The sequence below is a fragment of the Harmonia axyridis genome, chromosome 1, assembly GCF_914767665.1.
Source record: "Harmonia axyridis chromosome 1, icHarAxyr1.1, whole genome shotgun sequence".
Lineage (NCBI taxonomy): Eukaryota > Metazoa > Arthropoda > Insecta > Coleoptera > Coccinellidae > Harmonia > Harmonia axyridis.
Window position 1 is genome coordinate 31,695,526 of NC_059501.1, and position 21,284 is coordinate 31,716,809.

The 21,284-nt window shown below is 32.8% G+C and overlaps 2 protein-coding genes across 3 annotated transcripts; one reads left to right on the forward strand and one right to left on the reverse strand.

Annotated features, from left to right (window-relative positions):
• The first annotated feature begins 1,520 nt into the window (after positions 1-1,520).
• Positions 1,521-11,980, forward strand: LOC123683497 (ion transport peptide-like). The gene is made up of 3 exons (XM_045622591.1): positions 1,521-1,774; positions 10,417-10,537; positions 10,921-11,980. The coding sequence occupies exons 1-2, from the start codon at positions 1,521-1,523 to the stop codon at positions 10,535-10,537; spliced, it is 375 nt and encodes a 124-aa protein (XP_045478547.1). The 3' UTR covers positions 10,921-11,980.
• A 4,678-nt stretch (positions 11,981-16,658) lies between these two features.
• Positions 16,659-21,121, reverse strand: LOC123688773 (calcium-independent phospholipase A2-gamma-like). 2 transcript variants are annotated; one of them, XM_045627434.1, is made up of 8 exons: positions 20,972-21,121; positions 20,543-20,916; positions 20,349-20,486; positions 20,027-20,297; positions 17,920-18,125; positions 17,659-17,850; positions 17,180-17,399; positions 16,659-17,030 (listed from the first exon to the last, which is right to left on the reverse strand). In XM_045627434.1, the coding sequence occupies exons 2-8, from the start codon at positions 20,855-20,857 to the stop codon at positions 16,777-16,779; spliced, it is 1,596 nt and encodes a 531-aa protein (XP_045483390.1). In that variant the 5' UTR covers positions 20,858-20,916; positions 20,972-21,121; the 3' UTR covers positions 16,659-16,776. The 2 variants fall into 2 exon arrangements, with proteins under 2 accessions (XP_045483390.1, XP_045483389.1); XM_045627433.1 differs by having other exon boundaries at positions 20,543-21,041.
• Between the last annotated feature and the right edge of the window lie 163 nt (positions 21,122-21,284).

Sequence of the window (21,284 nt, forward strand, 5' to 3'; positions counted from 1 at the left end):
AGTTATAATAAGAACATATTACCACCTAAAACCTTGACATCTGAATCAAGAAATAATCGAATAAAACTGCTACCTGAATTATAATAAAAAAATCATTATTATAGGTGTAGCTGATGAAACATAATTGATTTGACGTCAGCATTATTTTCTCCCGAGTTAATTATAACTACATACTTCCTTTTCATTTATTCTAACAAATCACATGGACTACTTGGAACATATAAATATTCAAACACAGTAGGTAATCAATAAATTCGAAAAATTTTATTCGAACACTCTGAAAACGAACACCAATGTTTTTTATTCCTACCTGGAAAGCCTCAGCACATTCCAAAAATTAATAATTTCAAATTATGTGAAAATATAAATACCTGAATCCTAACATTTTACAGTTGAAAAATAAAATTTTAGGATGATTATCTCTGAAATTCCGAATAAATGACTAACATGAGATATTTTATATTCGTGAAATTTTACCATAACAAACATTTTTTTAGTTATTAACAGAATAGATAAACTCTCCCGGAAGTTCATAAACAAAATACATTCCATACAACTCGAAAAAACATAACACTTGCACATGTAATTTTTTTCAACTAATTGCGTTCATTTTCAAACCGATTCGCTCATTTAATTCTCAAAAGGAAAATGAAGACTGATTATGATTGTAATTGTTTGTCCATTAATGTTCATTTGGAGACCCATTTATGGAGGAAGGTTTTATAATCTGAACTATTAGAAAGTGAATAATAAATCTCAAGAATATTATCTGTCCATATTATATCTCATACAGAATAAACATAATTGGTTGTCTGTTATTCATCTACTGATAAAAAATTGCGGAAACTACTTCGATTCGTACTTCCTATTTCAGCAGGCTTGGTATGACCTTTAAAACTTCCAATTCCTCTTCAGATTTCTCATGAATAATGCAAGACATAGATCACATCAATCAAAACGAGAATGAAAGTAACCTAGTTTTAATATAGACTTTATTCCATAGTTGTATCATCATTTGAAGTAAAACGTCCAGCTGCATCTCCCAATCGGTGCATTTATTAAATTATTCATTATTATATTTGAATACTACCATCGACTGACATTAATAGGAATTAGAATTATATCTAGAGATTACTTTCGAAGAGAATTGTAATGTTAATACCTTGTAACATCATTTTATTTTTCATTTCACCATTAATGAACCTATGGTTGGAATAAATAACGAAAATTGTTGTCGGAATGGAGAAAAATTTCAAAACTGTTTAAAGATATCGATGATACAAATTGGTGCATGCGCTGGTTCTCCGAAATCGGCTAGAGTAGCACAGTAATTCTTTCACTCTAAAAAAAATCAACCAAAACAAACAACACCACAAAAAAATACAACAAAACAGCTCATACCGTTCCACATTTTTTTCAAGTCGATATCTCTTCTTGTGAATTTTTATTCTTTCCTTCAATATTTTCCCAAATTTTCGATAAGTGAAAAGCAACGATTCATTGTCTACCTTTTGTTACAGATGAATTACCTCTCATCAAAGGTTTCAACCACTCTGTTGTGGGTGTGCATGGCCTTCATCTTCTTCTTCGGCAGCTCTTTGGGGAATCCAACGAACAGATCTTCGGGTCTGCTATCCCACCACTTAGCCAAGAGATCCTTTTTCGACATTCAATGCAAGGGAGTTTATGACAAGAGTATATTCGCTAGGTTAGATCGCATATGCGAAGACTGCTACAATCTCTTCAGAGAACCCCAAGTACATTCCCTATGCAGGTGAGAAATTTGCACATCAATAAACAATTATTCCATCGTGTTGCCTAGAGTTGCGAGGCATATAATTCTCTTCTAGAGGAAATCGTAAATCAATTCATTGTGATGAAAATCAAAATTACGATAGATGCAAATAAGCAATTTCTTCGAATACATTTGTACTTGATTTCTCTGTTAATGCAAATATTTGTACGTAATAATCTTATCTACCTTTTATTTCGAAGCATATCACAATCCAACGTTGTTTCAATAAAATGAATCCATAGAATTTTAAGGTCTAGACTTTTCCTTTTAATTAATTTTCGAACTGCAGAATGGTAATTCCAGGTTTTTAGACTTATTCGAACCCAATCAGAAACTGCCGCGATATACGAAAATTTCTTGAATGCATTTTCAGTTCGTAATCGGAAAATAAACAAGAGAAAATATAAATGATACTTAAGCGATCTCTTATCTTGTATAACAAAGACTTGAACTTGAATCTTGAAGTCAAGTGTAGATTTTAATCAGCACACAGGATTGCTTAAAAATGGATTGATTTCCTGAGTCTATTCCGTGAAATGTAGGTCATGATTTTATTTTCGTAAGGCCAACTTAAATGAGGAATCCATGCGAAACTTTTCGCCAAATTAAAATTCCTGGAAAACCTGGGTGAACGATGTATATTTTAAAATGGTTAATTGAGAAAGATATCTATTCAAGCAAAAAATCCTGAACAGATGTTCAGTTTTTTTTGCCATTGAATCGAAATAGTAACTTTGTGTTCGATGCCAAAAAACAAGAATTGAGTAACATGAACCTTAATAGTATAATCGTTTTATCTTTATTTTAATGAGTTTTCAAAAAAATTCATTTACGCAATCCATAAAAAGTACGAACCAAGATAAATGAGAGAACGTCAATTGACAATAATATAAAAAACAGTGAAATTTGATTCTGAATAATGGAATATCGCAACTGGTATTATTTGAGCGTTCGTCCTTCATTCGCCTGTTGGACCTTTGGGGGCCACATAAGTCATTTGGTCTTCAATTGGCACTCAAAAAAAGCTTCTGACTTCTTGTCAGTGCTTTTCTCATTTTTTATTTCGGTATATTCTACTTGAATTCTCTATGAAACTGTACATAAAACTCAAAATGTTTAATTCTTTTTTTAGTGCCAATCTCAATTCAGTGGGATATATCGTCACTGAAATATTAGGTTTTTTACAAATTCTGTTTAGAATTATATTCTTATATATGGTTCTGATGAGGCTTTCAAACCGAAATTTGAAATTGTTATTCTAAATATAATTATGCACACAGAATCTCATCTGAAAATATTGGATACTCCTTCTCTAAAATTCTTCCTGAAATTCATATGGTTAGGATGATCTGATCATTATGAAACTGTGCACAAACAGGAAATTATTTCATATATCAGCTCCTAAAATCGGTTTTGTGGTCACGGAAATATTGAGTAATATTTTTTCGATTTCCTATGATTCTGGTTAGGCCACCAACACTAAATTTTGCAAGCCTTTTCTAAATATACCTTCATAAAATCTAATCGGGATTGTATCTATTGTCAGAAAAATATTGGGTATTCCTTTTCCAACGATGTGAATTTTTTATGGATCTGATAATGTGCATGGAGCTTGAAATTATTATTTCGTATCAACTACCAGGGCCGGCGCGAGTTATTTATAGCAAATAATTTTTCGGCGCCCCTAAGAGCATCAATAACAACATGACCTACCTCATTAACCTATTTATTAATGTATCAATCAATAATAAATTAGTAGGATCCCACCTCATGATAAGAACTTGCGAATGAGGTCGTAAACTAATTAGGATCACAAACATGTGTTTCGCCGAATTGTCGCCCCTCAAATAGAGGCGCCTGAATCTATCGCTTCACTGTTTCACCCCTAACGCCGGCCCTGTCAACTTGCGAATGAGGTCGTAAACTAATTAGGATCACAAACATGTGTTTCGCCGAATTGACGCCCCCCAAATAGAGGCGCCTGAATCTATCGCTTCACTGTTTCACCCCTAACGCCGGCCCTGTCAACTAGGTCGATTTTGCGGTCACGAAAATTATTTTTTTATATCCTTCTTGAATTTCAATTTGTTCTGGTTAAGCGATCCACAAGAAAATTTCTAGGAAGCTTCAAATTGTTATTTTAGATCGAAATGCGAAGATATATCTAGATCGAATCTATACACTCTTCAAATTAACATGAAAACAAATGAAGAACGGCTATATCAAAATTTAAAAATTGCAGACACTGTGACCAAATGATACGACGATCTATTCGAATAACGAGCGCTCGAAAAGCTAGATAATTTTTCGATTTCATGTAATGTAAACCGATAAAAACCAAATCATAGGTTATTACTTTTGAACTCTTTATGAGCCTTAATTTATTTTATTAGTGGTAATTAAAGGAAATTGACATTTCATGATTAAACAACAGGTGTTCGGAAAATACTGCATGTATCTACTGGTAATTTCATGCCAAGTACACATGCAACTAATGTTACCTTGGATCACCTCATGTCATAATTATAGTACAAAGTGTTCACTTCGCATGACGTACTCAAACATGGATACTTGAGAGATCTTACTACGTCATATCAACCTTCAAGAAAATGCTTCTTCGACATTTCATCATAATTTATATTCTTCTCGTTCCAAATTTAATTATTCAGTTATGAATTGACAGATATTCTTGGTAACATCATTGGAATTAAAATGTTTTGTCAACTGAAGAATTGTTACCCAATGATTAAATTTGGACGAACAAATTGTTACTTGAAATCTAATGAGTGCCTTCGATTGGGATATACAGGGTGATGTTCATCGTATGAGTGAAATTCACTGTTCAATAACTCTTTAATTACCGAATAATTTCAAATTTTGAAGTTTTGTCACCCTTTAATATCGCCTTCCTTCAAAATTTCTGAAATCGAAAAAATCAGATTCGGATTAGGAAAATTTTAGAATTTTCCTATTTTCGTGAATATTTAATCACCCTGTACGTTGATATCATGATTTTTTTCGTTTTCGTAACAACAAATAATTAATTCATAATGGAATATACATATTAACCAACTCGAGTATGCATCAATTGTTCATACAGCTTATTAAAATCCACTATAGCGAAAAATAATTTCTGTCAGCTGTATGGAAAATCGATTTATACTAGATTAGTTTTATTCAGGGTTAGTACCATTTAGAGAGGCATTACAGGGATATCGAAAACCGTTAAAAATACATGGTGGCATACATTGCAAAAAAAAATGGCGTTATTTAGAGATGAGTGTGTTGGTGTTAACAGATCCAAAATGTCTCCAATGGTTCCCGAGATATCTCGAAAAAACTAAAAATTGAGATTTTCTTTTTTCTGTATAACTCCTTTGTTTCTGGAGATAACTTTATGAAATTCGGTTTGTAGCCATTAACCAATATAGAGATTCTAATAGTGTCGTCAGATTTTTTCTATTTTCCATGGTTTCAGAAACGCGATATTCATTTTTTTGCTTATTAACTTTATTGGTAGTTGTTATGTTTTTGATTTATGTAGGACAAGACATTGCCAGTTATACGCTATGTAGAATGTTGCTATCAGCATGGTTATGTAATTAATAGAATTTTACTTATCAAGCAGTATTAAGGTTTTTACAAAAATTAAGTGATGGTTTCACATAACAACTGAACTAAGTAACAAGTTATTGGACAATTCTGGCACCAGCCTACCACTAAAACAAAAAAATAAAAAGGAAGTTCAAATTTGCATAGCTAATTCGATATTTTTGTAGAGTGTGATAAATTATTGAATTCGTAATTTTTTCTTTATCACCTCATAAAAAAATTGACTCTCGCGTCTCTGAAACAATGGAAAACAGAAAAAATACCATAAGAATATATATATTGGATAAATTGTTATAAACCGAATTTCGTGAAGTTATCTCCAAAAAAAAATGAGTTATACAGAAAGAAGGAATATCTCGATTTTTCGAGATATCTCGGGAACCATTAGAGATATTTTGGATCTGTTCACACCAACACACTCATCCCTAAATAACGCAACTTTTTTGTAATTTAAGCCACTCTGTATTTCTGACGGATATCTCTGTAGTGTCCTTCTAAACAGTTCTAACCCTGTAACGAATACCAACTCGAGCATAGACAATATATCTCGATTATGCGAACCTCTTCACTCGAAGTTCGCGAAAAACCACTCGAGCTGCGTTCTCGTGATGTTTCGCGAACTACTTACGTCTCGTGAATCGGTGTATAATCGAATATTGTCTATACTCTTCTGATATTATAACTGATTATTCCCGGTTTTGTTAACGTAGTAGTGCTGATGTTTTTTGCACCTTGAACTTTGAATCCCCCTCCTGATAATCAACTAGTGGTGGGTGTACGGAATATTCCAAAGTCCGACACTGGTCTTAGGATACCGAAACACTCACGGGCAGTTTCAGCGAGCCAACAAGGATGATAGACATTCCCGACCGCTGACTCACAGGACATGATGAGGCAGAGATACCGAAGTTCATTTCCAATTTTCTCACGATCGGGCTCAAACTCTTCTCGATAAGTTTAGTTCCGTTTCCCGAATAAAAATATAAAGGCGACGTAACAATACGGAAAAACGATAACGGCCGACGCTTTGAAATCGTTATTACGAGGGAATTATCGACATAACGCTGTGTTTCAGCGCTCGCACCTTATGTAAGATCATTCCGCATTAAATGGTAGATTATTTTTCTCCATTATCCACGACTACCTTACGCCACCGTGCTACCACCTGCTTCAAAGTTATCGCATCGCGGTTTGCCATAAAAGCGTCAATACACTCGACATAAAAATGCGTGAACATGACTCTGGAAATCGTTTGAGAGTAATGGAACCGCTTCGGTTAATTAGGAGCCATACAACCCTGATTCTGCCTATAGTGGCCCATTTCGTTTCATGCTACAAATAATCTATTTAATTAATACCAAACAAAATTAAGATAATTATAGGCCGTGTTTGGAGATTGTAGAATCATTCCCCCTGCAAGAATGATTCTGAACTCCCGAACACGGCTTATAGTAATCTTAATTTCGTTTGGCATTAAATGAATATATCCATATTCAAATTTTTCATCGTAGAAATTTCAAGGAGATTCAATTTTACTGCAGTTGTGAACACACTCTTATTCTCGCTCTAATTCATAAAATATTTCCAAAAACACAACGTACCGGTGACGACGCTAGGGGGGTTGGCAGGGGGGCACAGGCCCCCCTAAAATTTTGCTGTCCCCCCCCCATGAATTCGACACATACTAAAGCTAAAATAATTACAAGATCAGCAGAACTATAATTTTCGCGTATTATTTCGATTTACTTTTTTTCACAAAAAAAAAACCCGGATCCCCCTTGGCCTCTTATTTTTGAAAACTGACGTCGCTACTTCAACGTACCTACGCCTCTAGAGTTTTGGCACACATTTCTTCATACAATTTGTAAAAACATCGTTATACAGCAATTTTTCGGAACATTATTAAATTAATAGTTTCATCGGCAATGAAATTTTCATTTCAAATCAAATATAAAGATCTTCAACAATGTGCAGTTTTCTGGGTAAATCAAGCCTTGATCCGTTCAAAGATAAATTTGCCGAATTTTATTTAAAATACCGTCTTAATTCTTGATCGTTTTCCGCTTATACTGGAAGGCCCACCACATAGACGCTGTTCTTATTTTGAGGGAATAAATGAATATATTTTGAAACTTTTTTTGTGAGTTTTGTAGAGTAGTCATAAGCACAATTTAGGAACAATTATTTTCATATATTGACAGCGATCAATCATTCAATTCTTAATCTTTAAATTGAAAAGATATTTCCAGATATTCTTTGATATATCTGCTGATATTTTTCTCATTGTCATTTTTAGTTTATTTGATATTTTTTTCTTTTTTGATAATTTTGTTAATTATTATATATTAATATGTTAAATGGCTTGTCCGTAAATAACCAAATTAATGAGATTAATATTCAAACAATAACTACATATAATAGCCAAAAACTTTCTTAGGTCATATGACACTCCCAGTATGTATGTATGTATATCTTATTAAATATTGATTGAATAGATTTCGAAACTTTTTCTTTTTAGGTTTTTCTACACCTAAACATTATAGTTTTTCAGGAGGTGCCATTTGAAATAGGAATGTTTTTGGACATTTATTTTAAACATGTAGTTTTTTTTAATCATTTATTACAGACCTCAAAACAGGTGTACAAAACTGGCACCGAGGCCTTCAGCTAATGAATTATAACATATATAATAATATCAAAAAAGCAAACGAGGTTAATAAAACAATGAAAACGAATAAGGACATACACTCGTTAGCCTTTCCACATCAATAGTTAATGTTTGAATATCAATTATAATCATTCTGTATAATCCAGAGTTAGGTTAGGTTAGGTTAGGTTAGTTAATGTTTGAATATCAATTATAATCATTCTGTATAATCCAGAGTTAGAAATTCTTCTTTATAGAAATAGCCAATATCTCTTCTCGAAAAAGAATTATCTTTATCATTGGAGAAATTGTTTTTTTTTTAATTACCAATTGAAAAAAATCTATATTTTCAATTCTTTGCCATTTTCTCGTGTAATGTTCTTCTAAGATATAAAGGGACCTGAAAAACTCATCATTACTTGAGCTTTCCATACCATTTTTGAATTCATATACAGGGTTATACAGGGTGTTACTTTAAAAAAAGGGTAAGTTTGGTCTATATCTTTGTTTTCGAACACCATGTATATATGAAAATTAATTTAAATTGTGCTTCTGGCTACCCTTAACACATCGAAAAAAAAAATTTCAAAACATCTTTACTAACACCCTTAAAATAAGATACACGTGAGTGGTGAGCCACTCGGTAAACTATTCTAGATTAAATAACCCAGAAATCTTAAATTGGCCGAGCCTGCGATAAATTTGCTTTTTTTGGCACAAAAGGTATGTTGTGAGCATTCAAAAAATTTTGAGTGTAACATGCATAATGACTCAAAGTTAAGTCCGGCCAAAATATATTATCATCTTGAGAATGATTCTGGTGGATAAAATTAACCAGTTTTGTTAAGCAGATGATGAGAATATAGCGTTGACTGTTCACAGCTTCGCCAATAGCTTGTCCCACACATAAGGCCTGAAAATTTCAACAGTTGATATCGTGCATCAAACTAAAATCTTATCAGCAAATTTGGCCTTTTGTTGAATTTCATATTGTCTAAACAATTTTCGATATCGTGTAAAATCCATCTTTTCCCTCAAATTCAGAATTAATCAGAGTAGAGTACTTTTTATTATCCATGGCAATCACTTCGTTATGTACCTATTTGCAAAATGAATGCGCCTCAAATAAAAAAATTTGCTACTCAAATTCTGATGAAAAATTCTAGATTGTGTCAATTTGAAAAGGTACCACCCTTAACTTATCGACCCCCATGCAAAATCAGAAAGAATGCAAGAAAAGGTGAACTTTGGTTCGTGAGGAAACATATTATACGATTAGTTCCAATCAATTTCTGTTCCAAAAACTCAAATAGAATAGTTACGATAACAAGATTTGTAATGAAATATGAAAATAATTGAAAATATTTACTATAAAAAAGTGTCAAAATATTGTCCATTATTTTGTAGACAAAAATATAACCTTTTTCCAATTCGTCCCTCACTTTTTCGAAAACTTCAACTTGAATTTCTCGGCAATTTTTCAATAACCAACTTTGAATGTCACCAAAGCAAAAATTTAAGGATGTCAAGTCTGGGGAGCGTGGTGGTCATTCAACTGGAAATGATAAGTGGGTCATTGCCTATTCTATTCCGTTTTATTTTTCCGAAGAATTAGCAAATAAGGTGAAATGTAAGGCATTTTTCGAAAACCAACCGAAATACTCAACCCCCCCTTTCCATTTAAAATATTAGGGGTTGCCGTCATCAAGCTCACAGGGTTGATACAAATTGATTGGAACCAATCGTATAAAATATCCTCCTTCGAACCAAGGTTCAACTCTTTTGGCATTTTTTATGATTTTTTATGGGAGCGGAGATATTGAAAGTGGTTCTTTTTGAAATTGACATAGGTACTGCATATTTATACAATTCAACAAGATACCTCCAACATAATAGTACAATGCTGATATATTTCAATGAATTTTTCAATTTTTCGACCATAATGACCTCAGTTTTGCAGTAGTTGAAAAATCGCAATCTTGATGAGCAAAGTAACACAAGCTTTATTTTCAAGCAAAAGGATGTGATAAACAATCAATTATGAATAATCCAGTGATACATCCTAAACGTTAACATATCACATAACAAAATTGTTGTTCGAAATGAGACTCAAACGATTAATTCTTCAGTTCAAATAACTAGTTCAGTCTGAGCACCTTGATTATCAGTAAAGCCATCAATCGATTAGTAAGATCCTATGCATTGTTAAATATTTCAAAATAATTTTGCTTTTCTGTTGAAAATGATGTAACTCATCCTCGATTAGAAAGATACCTACATATATGGCAATACACAATTTCTGTTCTCTTGATTCAGCTAATTTACTTTTTATTTTGTTTTCATAAATACATTTTTATTTCAGGAAAAACTGTTTCACGACAGACTACTTCAAGGGTTGCCTTGACACACTTCAACTCTCAGATGAATTGCAACAAATTCAAACATGGATAAAACAGTTACACGGGGCAGATCCAGGGGTTTAGGTACACGAAAACACCTTTACTACACTAACAAACAATAACCCAATAACATAGGTATAATATTCAATTAACACCATTCACTAACATATCATTTTGGTTAACCCTATCCAACTACTGATCTCACTTCTAATACGAGGTTCGAAAAGTGTTATGCAAACATACACTTTAATTATGAATGAATCAACTACTTAGTCTAATCTAACATCATCACAAACATTAGAAACATACAACCAATGTTTGCAGATTGGGGTACCTAATTCTTATTTAATAGAAACCTAAAAATCCCAGTCATTGCTTCCTACAACTAATTTCATTTCGTTCGCCATTAATATCATGATTAAGTTAATAATACCTATCCAGATTCTAATCCGTTTGTTTTTTTTTAGGAATCGCTGCTTTTCTACTCGAATCTTCAAAGGGTGTGTCGACTCATTACTGCTTTCAGAAGAGCTGCCCAAATTTTCAAAAATGATTGAATATTTGGGAAAATGAATGGTTCGATGCTCCGAGGTCCTATATAATTCTAGTCCATATTTAATTGTCTTAAGGCAATTGATGTATTATAAGTAAAACATTTTGACAGAATCTTTCATCGATTTACTTCCTTGGTTTTTTAAGACTATTCAGAGAACTCTACACATAAACCGACTTTGAAGTTCTGGAGTCTCCGAAGATACGACTTAAAATGAGAAAATCGAAGTTTCCACTGTGTCAAAACAGAAAGAAAGAATTTTGTGAAATTATCACAGTTGGAAAAGTTTTGTGGAGATCAAAACATCACACGTTTCAGAGTATTATTTATGGAAATTTTTCGTAATCGAAATACACATTTATATTTATTTTCATTAAATATTTAATGATGAATTGCTTCATCGGCTGGCTAAAGTATTTCATCATTGATCACCTTTTTCTATTTAATTCATGAATCATTTTAATTAAGCTGATTTATATGTATAAAATTTATTTATTGATATTGTTAGATAATTTATCAGTAAGAAATTTTTTTTTTGAAAAATTATATTCCCAATTCCTCATATATTTTTCTGTATCATTTTTTGTTTTAGAAAACAAAACTATAATGATTTTTCTTTAATTAAAATTTGCCAAGTACTTTGTATAATGATTGAATATTATTTATGTAATGAGTTCCCAAATTGTAATCAACATAATGGAATATAGTTTTTTGAAAGCAAATTGCCTCTTTTCACATTCCGATATCAGTATTGCAGAAGTTGTCAATCAAGTTTCAAGCAGGTGCCAACAACTTTGAAGGATTCAATATTATAATCAATTAAATAAATGTCTATATGTGCAATTCACTATCTGTAGCGAAAAATATATTTATTGAATTGTTAAATTAAATACAACTGGCGTTGTATTTAAAAAGTATTTTTTTATTGTTATGGCAGCTTCAAAGATAGATATAAATATAAATATTTTGAAATCTGAATGTGTATTATTTCATAGATTCACCATATGTTTTAACTTAAACGATCATCGAGTACCAATCTAGAAAGACCAATTTGTCCGGCATCTACTATACCTACGTATTATAAATTTCTTATAATCCCCAGTTTAAATGCAACATCCCTATGGATTGATAAGCTTGATAATTGAAGAAGGGCTTATGCCATTATCATATCAAAAATCTCTTGAAATTTTAATTTTTGAAGTAAAGAAATATTTGCGGACACATATGGAAAAATCTTGATTTAAATCTTGATTTTTTAACATACTCATAGCAAGAAAGCATCATGATCAACATTCATCAGCACAATTTAGGAAATATAAGGTGTAATATCCGAAAATTTGGGCTGTTATATTATGGCATCTATTCGATTTTCGAGCTCAATGCGAGCTTGAAATCAGTGGTTCTACTACAAGTTGTAGCTTTACAATGCAATTTATAAAGTTATAAAGAACATATGAGTGAAATTACAAAATTCAAAGTTTCAACAAACAATATAAAACAATAAAAGCATTGAAATATATATACTGAATAATAAAGATGGAGGAGACATTAGGAATCGAAGGACTATGTCTCCTCATATACTCATACAACATAGCTACAAAATTACACAAACATACATTTTGGACATGTCATAAAGTTCAGAAAAAAAAATGTTTGTATATAGGTACTCGTTGCGTCTTATATTTAGATGAAAATCAATTCAATCCTACGCTACAAATGAACAAATATGTCAAACACATTCAGAAGCCTTAACTTATACTACTATGCTTAATGACGTAGATGACTATTTTCCGTCCACCTTCATCAACAATAATCAATATCAAGCGACTAATAAACTTATTAGAAATATCCTAGCCATAGATGTTAACGAATAGATGACGAACTCTAGCCATCATCATCGGTAAAAAAAGTGAAGCTTTTAATTATTGTGGTAGCCATTTTACCGGTAGGGTAAACCACATACTACAGATAATATTATGATGAGGGCCGAAAGCCTGAATCACGTGTCTACGGTAAGCACACTCCTTGAGAGTGTCTGTTATCATTTTCTTTGTATTTTGAATAACCCCCTCGTTATCCTTTACACATAATCAACGTGTAGTTTCTTTATGTTCAAGTTTAATGTGTTTAATTTTACCCAATAATACATAGATGCGCTCTTGACTGGTCGTGCAGTGCATAGCATTGACTTCAACATTATAGAAAAAAAGATTAAGCCCTGAGTCAAGTGACTACGAAGGGGGAAAAAGATGTTTGCTTTTCCGCTTTCACAACCTACTTCAGCTCTCTCTCTCTCTCTCTCTCTCTCTCTCTCTCTCTCTCTCTCTCTCTCTCTCTCTCTCTCTCTCTCTCTCTCTCTCTCTCTCTCTCTCTCTCTCTCTCTCTCTCTCTCTCTCTCTCTCTCTCTCTCTCTCTGTATGAAAGTTAGCTCTCTTCTTTCGTCCCAGCGTCAGTGGTCATCCTCGAAGAATTGAACTATCATGGAATCGTCCTATTGGCTCATTCCACCAGATTGCGAAGAATAAATAGTTGCAAACCTATGCATGATGCCGAACGCCTGGAAACTAAGTACATTCAAAAAGAGCTGTTGTCTCTGGACAACCAAATTTCAGCACTACCTGATCCCTGCTCGTGAACTTCTAACCATAAGTATCTGTTGGCTGACTTTGTAGCGTCGGCATCGCGGTAACTCCCTTACGTACTTAGCTATAGCTATCTACTTATGTTAGTTGCTACTTTGGAAGAGGCTGAAGAGGAAATTTGTGTGATAAATATAAATAATCAAAGGCTATACCCAGCGGAATATCTCAGAGATGTTAAAATGGATTCGAAAAAGATGAATTGAAGGGATGAACTAGAAGCTACCAATTATCTACTGAAAGAATTAGCAATAGAAGATCCACAAGAATACTTTGATAGTTTGAGAATATCTGAAAGTTGTGTAAATTTTCTGTTCAATGAAAATACATCAGAAAGTACCCAATTGAGAGACCCGATTCCGGCAATTACAAAATAACAAGCAGTTCCCTACTTCCTTTCTGTTTTCAATTTTCATTTTAATTCCTTTTCCAAATCCGAATATTCAGCCCGTTTCTTCTGTTGTTTTTGTAATGGGGAGACTTTATGTTCCACAAGCATCATATGGATTAGTCCACTGACTAATCGTGCCAACCTATATTTTTAGTAGTTTTTTTCAAAAAAAAATAATAATTAACATGTCTTATGAAGGAACGCATGTTAATTTTTTTTTTATTTGCTTCACAATTTGAGACCAGAATCAGATCTGTAGAGCAAAAGTTACCAAGGTACAGCCCTCCAGTGAAATTAGCTAGTAAAATCTTCACTCTTTATTTGATATTGTTGGATTTATAGGTTTAGCAGAGGATTCACTAATACACAGTTAAAGTTTTAATAGTTTAATATAATCTCTAGAATGTCTCTCTCCGAGCAAGCTCGATGTCGAATAGACTCATCCCTTAGATTAGACCTCTGTCATTCGCTCTAGATCATTGAAGAACTATTCTTGTTCTTTCTCTCGATGGCCTCGTCACTCGCTTAACGCTCTCAACGCCGCGATGAAGTGATACTACGAGTTGGGTAGGATGTAATGTTGGTTTTTGTCTCTCTCGTAATTTGTTCGGATGAAGTTATATTCTAACAGATATCTTAGGATGTTCTTATCTTCAATAATTCTTTATAAGATTTTTTTTGTTTTTTTACTGTAGCAATAAATTCCATAATAAAGATCAAACATTAAAATTTTGTTACATTTGATCAGGGTAGGCGTTAAGAGTAAAACTTTGAAGCGACCGTTTCAGACGCCTCTATATTTGAGGGGCTGAATTCGGCCCAGTTTGCTAGCCGTCTTTTCATATTTTATCCTTGATTCTTAAAAAAATATAAGGTCGTTCCGCTACGCTGCGTTTGTCAATATTCAATGAAAATCTCCAAACTGCCTTTATATACTAAGCCGCCTGTATAAATAACATATGGCAACCCTTAGAACATTAATAATCTATCTATATTCTAAGGGTTCAAATGTTTATTTTCTGTTCCTTCTATTTATATTCTAAGTGGCAACCCAACCAATATAAACAGAATTCCTTATTACCCCCGTTGAAAGAGGAATAAAATCATTAGGAATTTCAAAAAGGCGAAAAACAACATTACCTTCGCTTTCGAATCATTTGGAATAAGCCGATATTTATACATTCATTATATGGAAAATTCCTACGATTTTGCATTCGACAATAATTGCTCTTGAATGCCAAATGTTTTCAGCGGAACGTAACTCATTTTTGAAATTTAATCCCAATTAGTTTTCAAAGCAATACCGCTCGTTGTATCTTGTGATGTGATGATAATTCTTCGATCGTACGCAGTGTCATTGGATGTGAAAATCAGATAGGTACTTACGCATTATTCATCAGAGTCGAAGAAATACAGGAATAAATTAAGATACCTACAGCGGCAAAACATAAGGTAAATAAAAGCATGATTGCAAGATTCTTCATCGGAAGAAATTAGTTCTGTATTATAATCGAAGCAGGCGCTGTTTTGAGGTTATGAGGTCTTATTCTTTCTTAGTGCGAAAATAAAAAAAATGCGTTCTGATCAGGATATCATTACGAACAGAACCTATAACATTTCACGCATTTACTTACCATTTTGTAGTCTCTGATGAATTTGTAGAGTTTCTGTCACATCATAAGTAATATTATTAAAAGAATATCTAAAAGTTTCCATCTTTGCTATGTTTGAAATTCAAATTTCGTCCCAAAACAAATGTCACTTGTCACTAACTCAACACGTTACCAAAAAGGAGCTTAAAATAAATTCGCTACCGAAAATGGCGACCGCTCCGTAGCATACGCTCCCTAGCGGAAACTGATCGAACGCGTTCAGCAGAAAATTCATTGAATATTGACAACTGTTCCACAACTGTTGTGTCTGCTGAACGCGCCCATTGATTCTTTTTCATCATGGGCACCGAAAAAGTATTTGCTTCCGGCGCCAAAATTACCTTGCATTTGTTAACAGATTCAAGAGATCCGTCAGTGCCAAGGAGGCCCTATTTTAATTTTTTTTTTTCAGTTTTCTAGAAAAAATAACTCCTCGAGAGGTACTCGCACCCGCAACCTCCGAAATATATACATTGTGTCGAAATAATAGAGCGATTTGTTCAAACAACGATCGCTCAAAAAGGTGTCTGTTGAAAATAACCATTGGTTTTGAATACGAGTTCGCACAAGAGCGTTGTTCAACATTATTGAAAATTTAACTTTTTAATCATACATCTCAAAATCGAAAAATGATGTGCTGTTTCTGTTTTCACATATTAATTAGCTCAAAAACGTGCTATTTCCTTTTTCTAACTCAGACTGTCCCCAAGATACTCTCACACGATACAATACCCACTACCCCAAAAATTTTCAAAAATGCCTTTTTGTTTTTTTTCACTCTTTTCATTGAAACAGAAAAGCTGACATTCTTCTAATTCAACAGTTATTTCGACTTCGGTAATCCTTCTCCAGTTAGGATGTAACTGTAACTCCTAATCTTAAAAATATCCTTACATTCACTCATTTTCGATCAATTTATCATTGTAGGATAAAATGGGATCAATTCCATTGCAAAGAAATAAACAGTGACTAACATTGAAAATATATATTACATCAATTAAAGATAAAAATTTCATATGGTTATTAATCACATAACTTACGCTATAATACATAATACATAAAACATTCAGTAAATATAATTCATCTACTTAAAATTCATATGAATGCCTCTTGACTTTCATCCAATCCAATTTTTTTTGAAAATAACTCTTTGGTTCTGATAATGCCTTTGCCGCACCATGGAATTTATCCTCATTCCGTCTCAAATACATCAACGCATCTCTCTTCATCTGTTCTAGCTTTTTCTCATCTATCTCAACCATACTGATCATTTCTGTTAGATATGGGTTGAATCTATAGTAAACATTCTCTGGCAATAGATCACTCAATATTGTATGAATACCTAAAACATTCATAAAAATCAAGAGTGTTGATTCAATAAAAACATAATTTCAATTTTTCAAAGATCAGTGTCAGTATACTAACATGATTCATTATTCATTTTGAAGATAATAAAATGATGATTGTGATTGAACAATGAATTAATGTTACCTTCTGTATCTGTTGCACTATCCACAATTTTAAGAAACTTATTCTTCCAAGTTGTATTAACGGAGGGATCAATGGATTGGTTTTTATTTTTATAATTATTGTATGGTATCGTTCTGCCAGTACCAAATGATACAACACATTGAATAGGATGATTAGGCCACAGTAATTTTGCCTCGTGAATAGCAATAGCCGTTGGATTGTTAGCTATGATCCCACCATCCTAAAAATTAATGGTAAGAATAGAATGGATTAGAATAATTGACTTATATTTCATGGACATTTTTCGATCTTCTGCCTTCAGAGATGATAGACAGAGTTCCTAGATTAGTTGAATAACTACTAATTATTATATTGAATAAAATTCAAATATGGTTTTGAAGAAACTCTAGACTTTTCAGTTTTCTCAGACTTTTTTCATACTGAAGACTTGAATTATTTTATTTCATTTAATGTCATTATTGCGAAAAATGATCACCTACTTGATGAATAAAATCACCCAACTTGAATTCTTCGAAATAAGTTGGTGCAGCTGCTGAAGCTCTAGCTGCTTCCCATACCAAATGGTTACTGCTTCCTAAATACTGAGAGTGTACTTTCCAAGGTAATGAATAATTTCTAAAAATGTAAGCTGACAAATTGGACTGATTTACAACTGCTGACACCGCACAGAGCTAAAGAAATTGATTATGTAAGTATGTAGTAATATGGACTTAATAAATATTTTGTTACTTACCACTTACCTTTGGACACAGAGGATCACGAGCAGTTTCTGATAACCTGAAATCTCCAAGGTATTTCTTGAGATTTTTTTCCCATAAAGGGGTACTATAATAAGATTGAGTCCAAACAAGATTTCCTGTCCCCCATAAAGGAGACTGTTTGAAAACTTCATTGCTTATTTGCAAGTAACCTTCTGCTATTTCGTCCATCGACTTATGGTAGATGCCTAAACAGAAACAGAAAAAATTTCAGTGTACCTATGCAGTGTGAATAAATTTCCTATTTTCTTCCACAAATTTTTTTAACTAATTATTTCAAAATGAAATCTTGGATATTGGATCAGTTGAGAAATTAGCGACTGTTTCCTTGCAAAAATTTAATATTTATTACGAAAATGCCAAGAAGCTATTTGAAATATTGTGGGTAATATAGCCAAAACCAAAATATCCCGTCATCAATTAAGGATAATGATGAAAATTAATTGTATCATGATTTTCATAGATTGAAAGTATTAATTCTTATTTAAAAACTCTATTTTCTATTGATCTACAGTCATCAATGTCTTCGAACCTAAATTAACGCTAAAAAAACAAGTAAATAAAATTGAAAACATGTCTACCTAGGGTATGGAGAAAATGACAAATATGTGTTTTCTTATCAGAAAAAAGTAACTCCAGAACTACTAGAAACATAAAGTTGCATTCGGACGGCGCAATCAAAAGCTGACTAGACCACAGCTAGAAATTCTGTTGAATGAATATTTTGACTACGGTTCATTTATTCAAAGGTCAGAAATGCAATATCATGCTTACAGTAAATCTGCTAAAATAGTTTCAAAGGAACTCCACAGATATGGCCTATAAATATTTACCCTATCTTAGTTGTCAAAGTCATGCAATATTTTAATGAAAAACATCCTTTGAGAATGATCTAAAAATTTACTATCACTTGTCGTTCAAAATGATCCACAATAGATGAAATTTTCAAGAACTTTGTTTGCTGAGAAAAGGGAGTTTTTGATTTTCAGTTTATTATTTCCAATAATAAACCTTTAGCGTTTTTAAGGAGAAAATTTTAACTACTCAGAAATTTTCATTATTTTTTTTGAAAAATATCATTTGAATAAAAAAAAATCCAAGTGTTCACCATGAAGGGCTTCTCTCAGAAATCGTATTGATGCTCATACCTAAGGAACATAACCCATGCATTTTGAAGGCAAATATTAAAGGAATCTAATTTAAGATTCCTAACTAATAGTTTAGCTGTTATGAATTTTTGATTGAGAAACTTATGACCCTGGGTTCGAAACCTAATGCTAGATATTCATTACATTTTTTATATCAATATTTGTTATGTTTTTTTCCCTTGTCGCAATATCTTTCAATGGCTTGCCCAGTTTCACGCTGATGATGACACTAATCATTCTGAAACATACCCAGTAAATTCACGACGTTCACCAATGTAACTAGCAAGTGACACACATGCCATCTGAACCCACTTTAGGCTAAGTTCAGACGATCGCGCGTAAACGCGCGGTCCACAAACCGCGCGACTAAAAATAAAGAGAAGTCATATGCGCCATATCGCGCGACCAAATGAATTTTGACTCATCTGTATCTTTAGTCGTGCGGTTTGTAGATCGCGCGTTTACGCGCGACCATCTGAACTTACCCTTATGACATTCAAATAATGATTGAATTATGAAACTAGAAAGAAATCCTTTTGTAGCCATCTCACCTTAAAATGGATTTTATTACTTTGGAATTAGGAAGATATTACCCAGTAAACCAAGAAAGAGATGCACAATATATCATCAGGTTATCAGGGCACACTAAATACACTAATTTCTATAGGGTGTTCAGAACAAAACAAGCTTGCAATATAAGGATTTCCTAATGCTTTTTAGCTTTAACTTTAACCATCATTGTGATTCACAACAGGCAGGTCAATTTTCGCTGGGGGGTTTGACAGTTTCGAAGTGTAATGTGAGCTAAGAAATATGTTTGGAAGTCAATGACTTACCAAGAGTAATATTATAATAAAAATTTTATAGTGATGGCTCATATTCATTCTACCTACTTCAAAGAAATGTCTGGAACACAAATTATGAAATTGTCATTTACCTACCCATGGAAAAAGACAGAATGGCTCCTGTGCTTGTTCCACAAATCAAATCAAATAACTCATATATTCGTTTTCCAGTTAACTCTTCAAGTTTCTTCAGCATCTCTAATACAAGCAATCCTCTTATACCACCTCCATCTATACTGAGTACACGAATTCCCTTTCCTGGAACAGGATCTGTATAGCCTAAAAGTGCCAAAGCTTCACGAACAGCTGCCAGATCCTTATCTTTGAATCTCTCACGAGCATTCAACAATATTCTTATAGCTCCTTCCTTTAAAAAAAAATTTAAAGCATTCATTGCACTCTGTGAAATTGAACTTACTTTCACTGAAATAATGCGAGCACCAGGCACTTTATGGATAAACGATATGAATGCTCCTACCCTTGCTTGGAAAGAAGAGTTTGTTTGTGCTTCTTGTATTGATTCAAGAATATGTTGAGTCTGTGATATTATTATAGGCTGAAAAAAATTAAATTATCAAAAAAACAAAACAAAATTCCATGTTCTGAAGTAACCTTAGAAATTTCTGTTTTCCATTGCAAAGGGCTTGATGTTTCAATATTTAGAACATTATTTGCAATTTTTTGAGAAATACGTGAATCTTCCACGGCTTCTTCATCTTCTTTTAGCTGTACAGATTTTATAACAGCTTTGGAGAATTTAAAATTCTGAATAATTCCATTAGAATTTCTCAACAAGGCAACCTTCTGGATATATAGCGACAAGTCCTTTCTTATAATCTTCAGCAATACCTCTTTGCTAGCAATTTTATACAAAGAGGTTTTCAATACATTCAGAATTTTTTCATGATTAAATGACATCTTATTCATAATTGTTCTTCAATGACAAAAACTCATTGTTTTCATTTTCGCAACAATCCACTATTTTCCTAAAATGTAAGAAACAAAGTGATTTTTTTCAATTCAATTAAACGAAGCACCAACCACTGAACCAGTCCAAACACTCCAAACATTAAAGTGAAATGAAAATCAAAATAATTATCAATTTGAGTTAAATCAGCTGTTTCTAAAGGCTAATACGGACTAGCCTAGTCACGTAGCGAATGTTTTGGTCCATTCATCAATGCCTTGACAGTCCAGTCGCGGCTTTATTTCTGGTAACAAAATGTCCCTAAAAATTGTGGAGGTATTTTATTTTCTTTTTTATTTAACTTAAATGTTTGGACTGGTTCAGTGGATTCCGTTAGTTGAATAGAAAAAATCGCTTTGTTTTCTACATTTTGGGAAAGTATAGTAT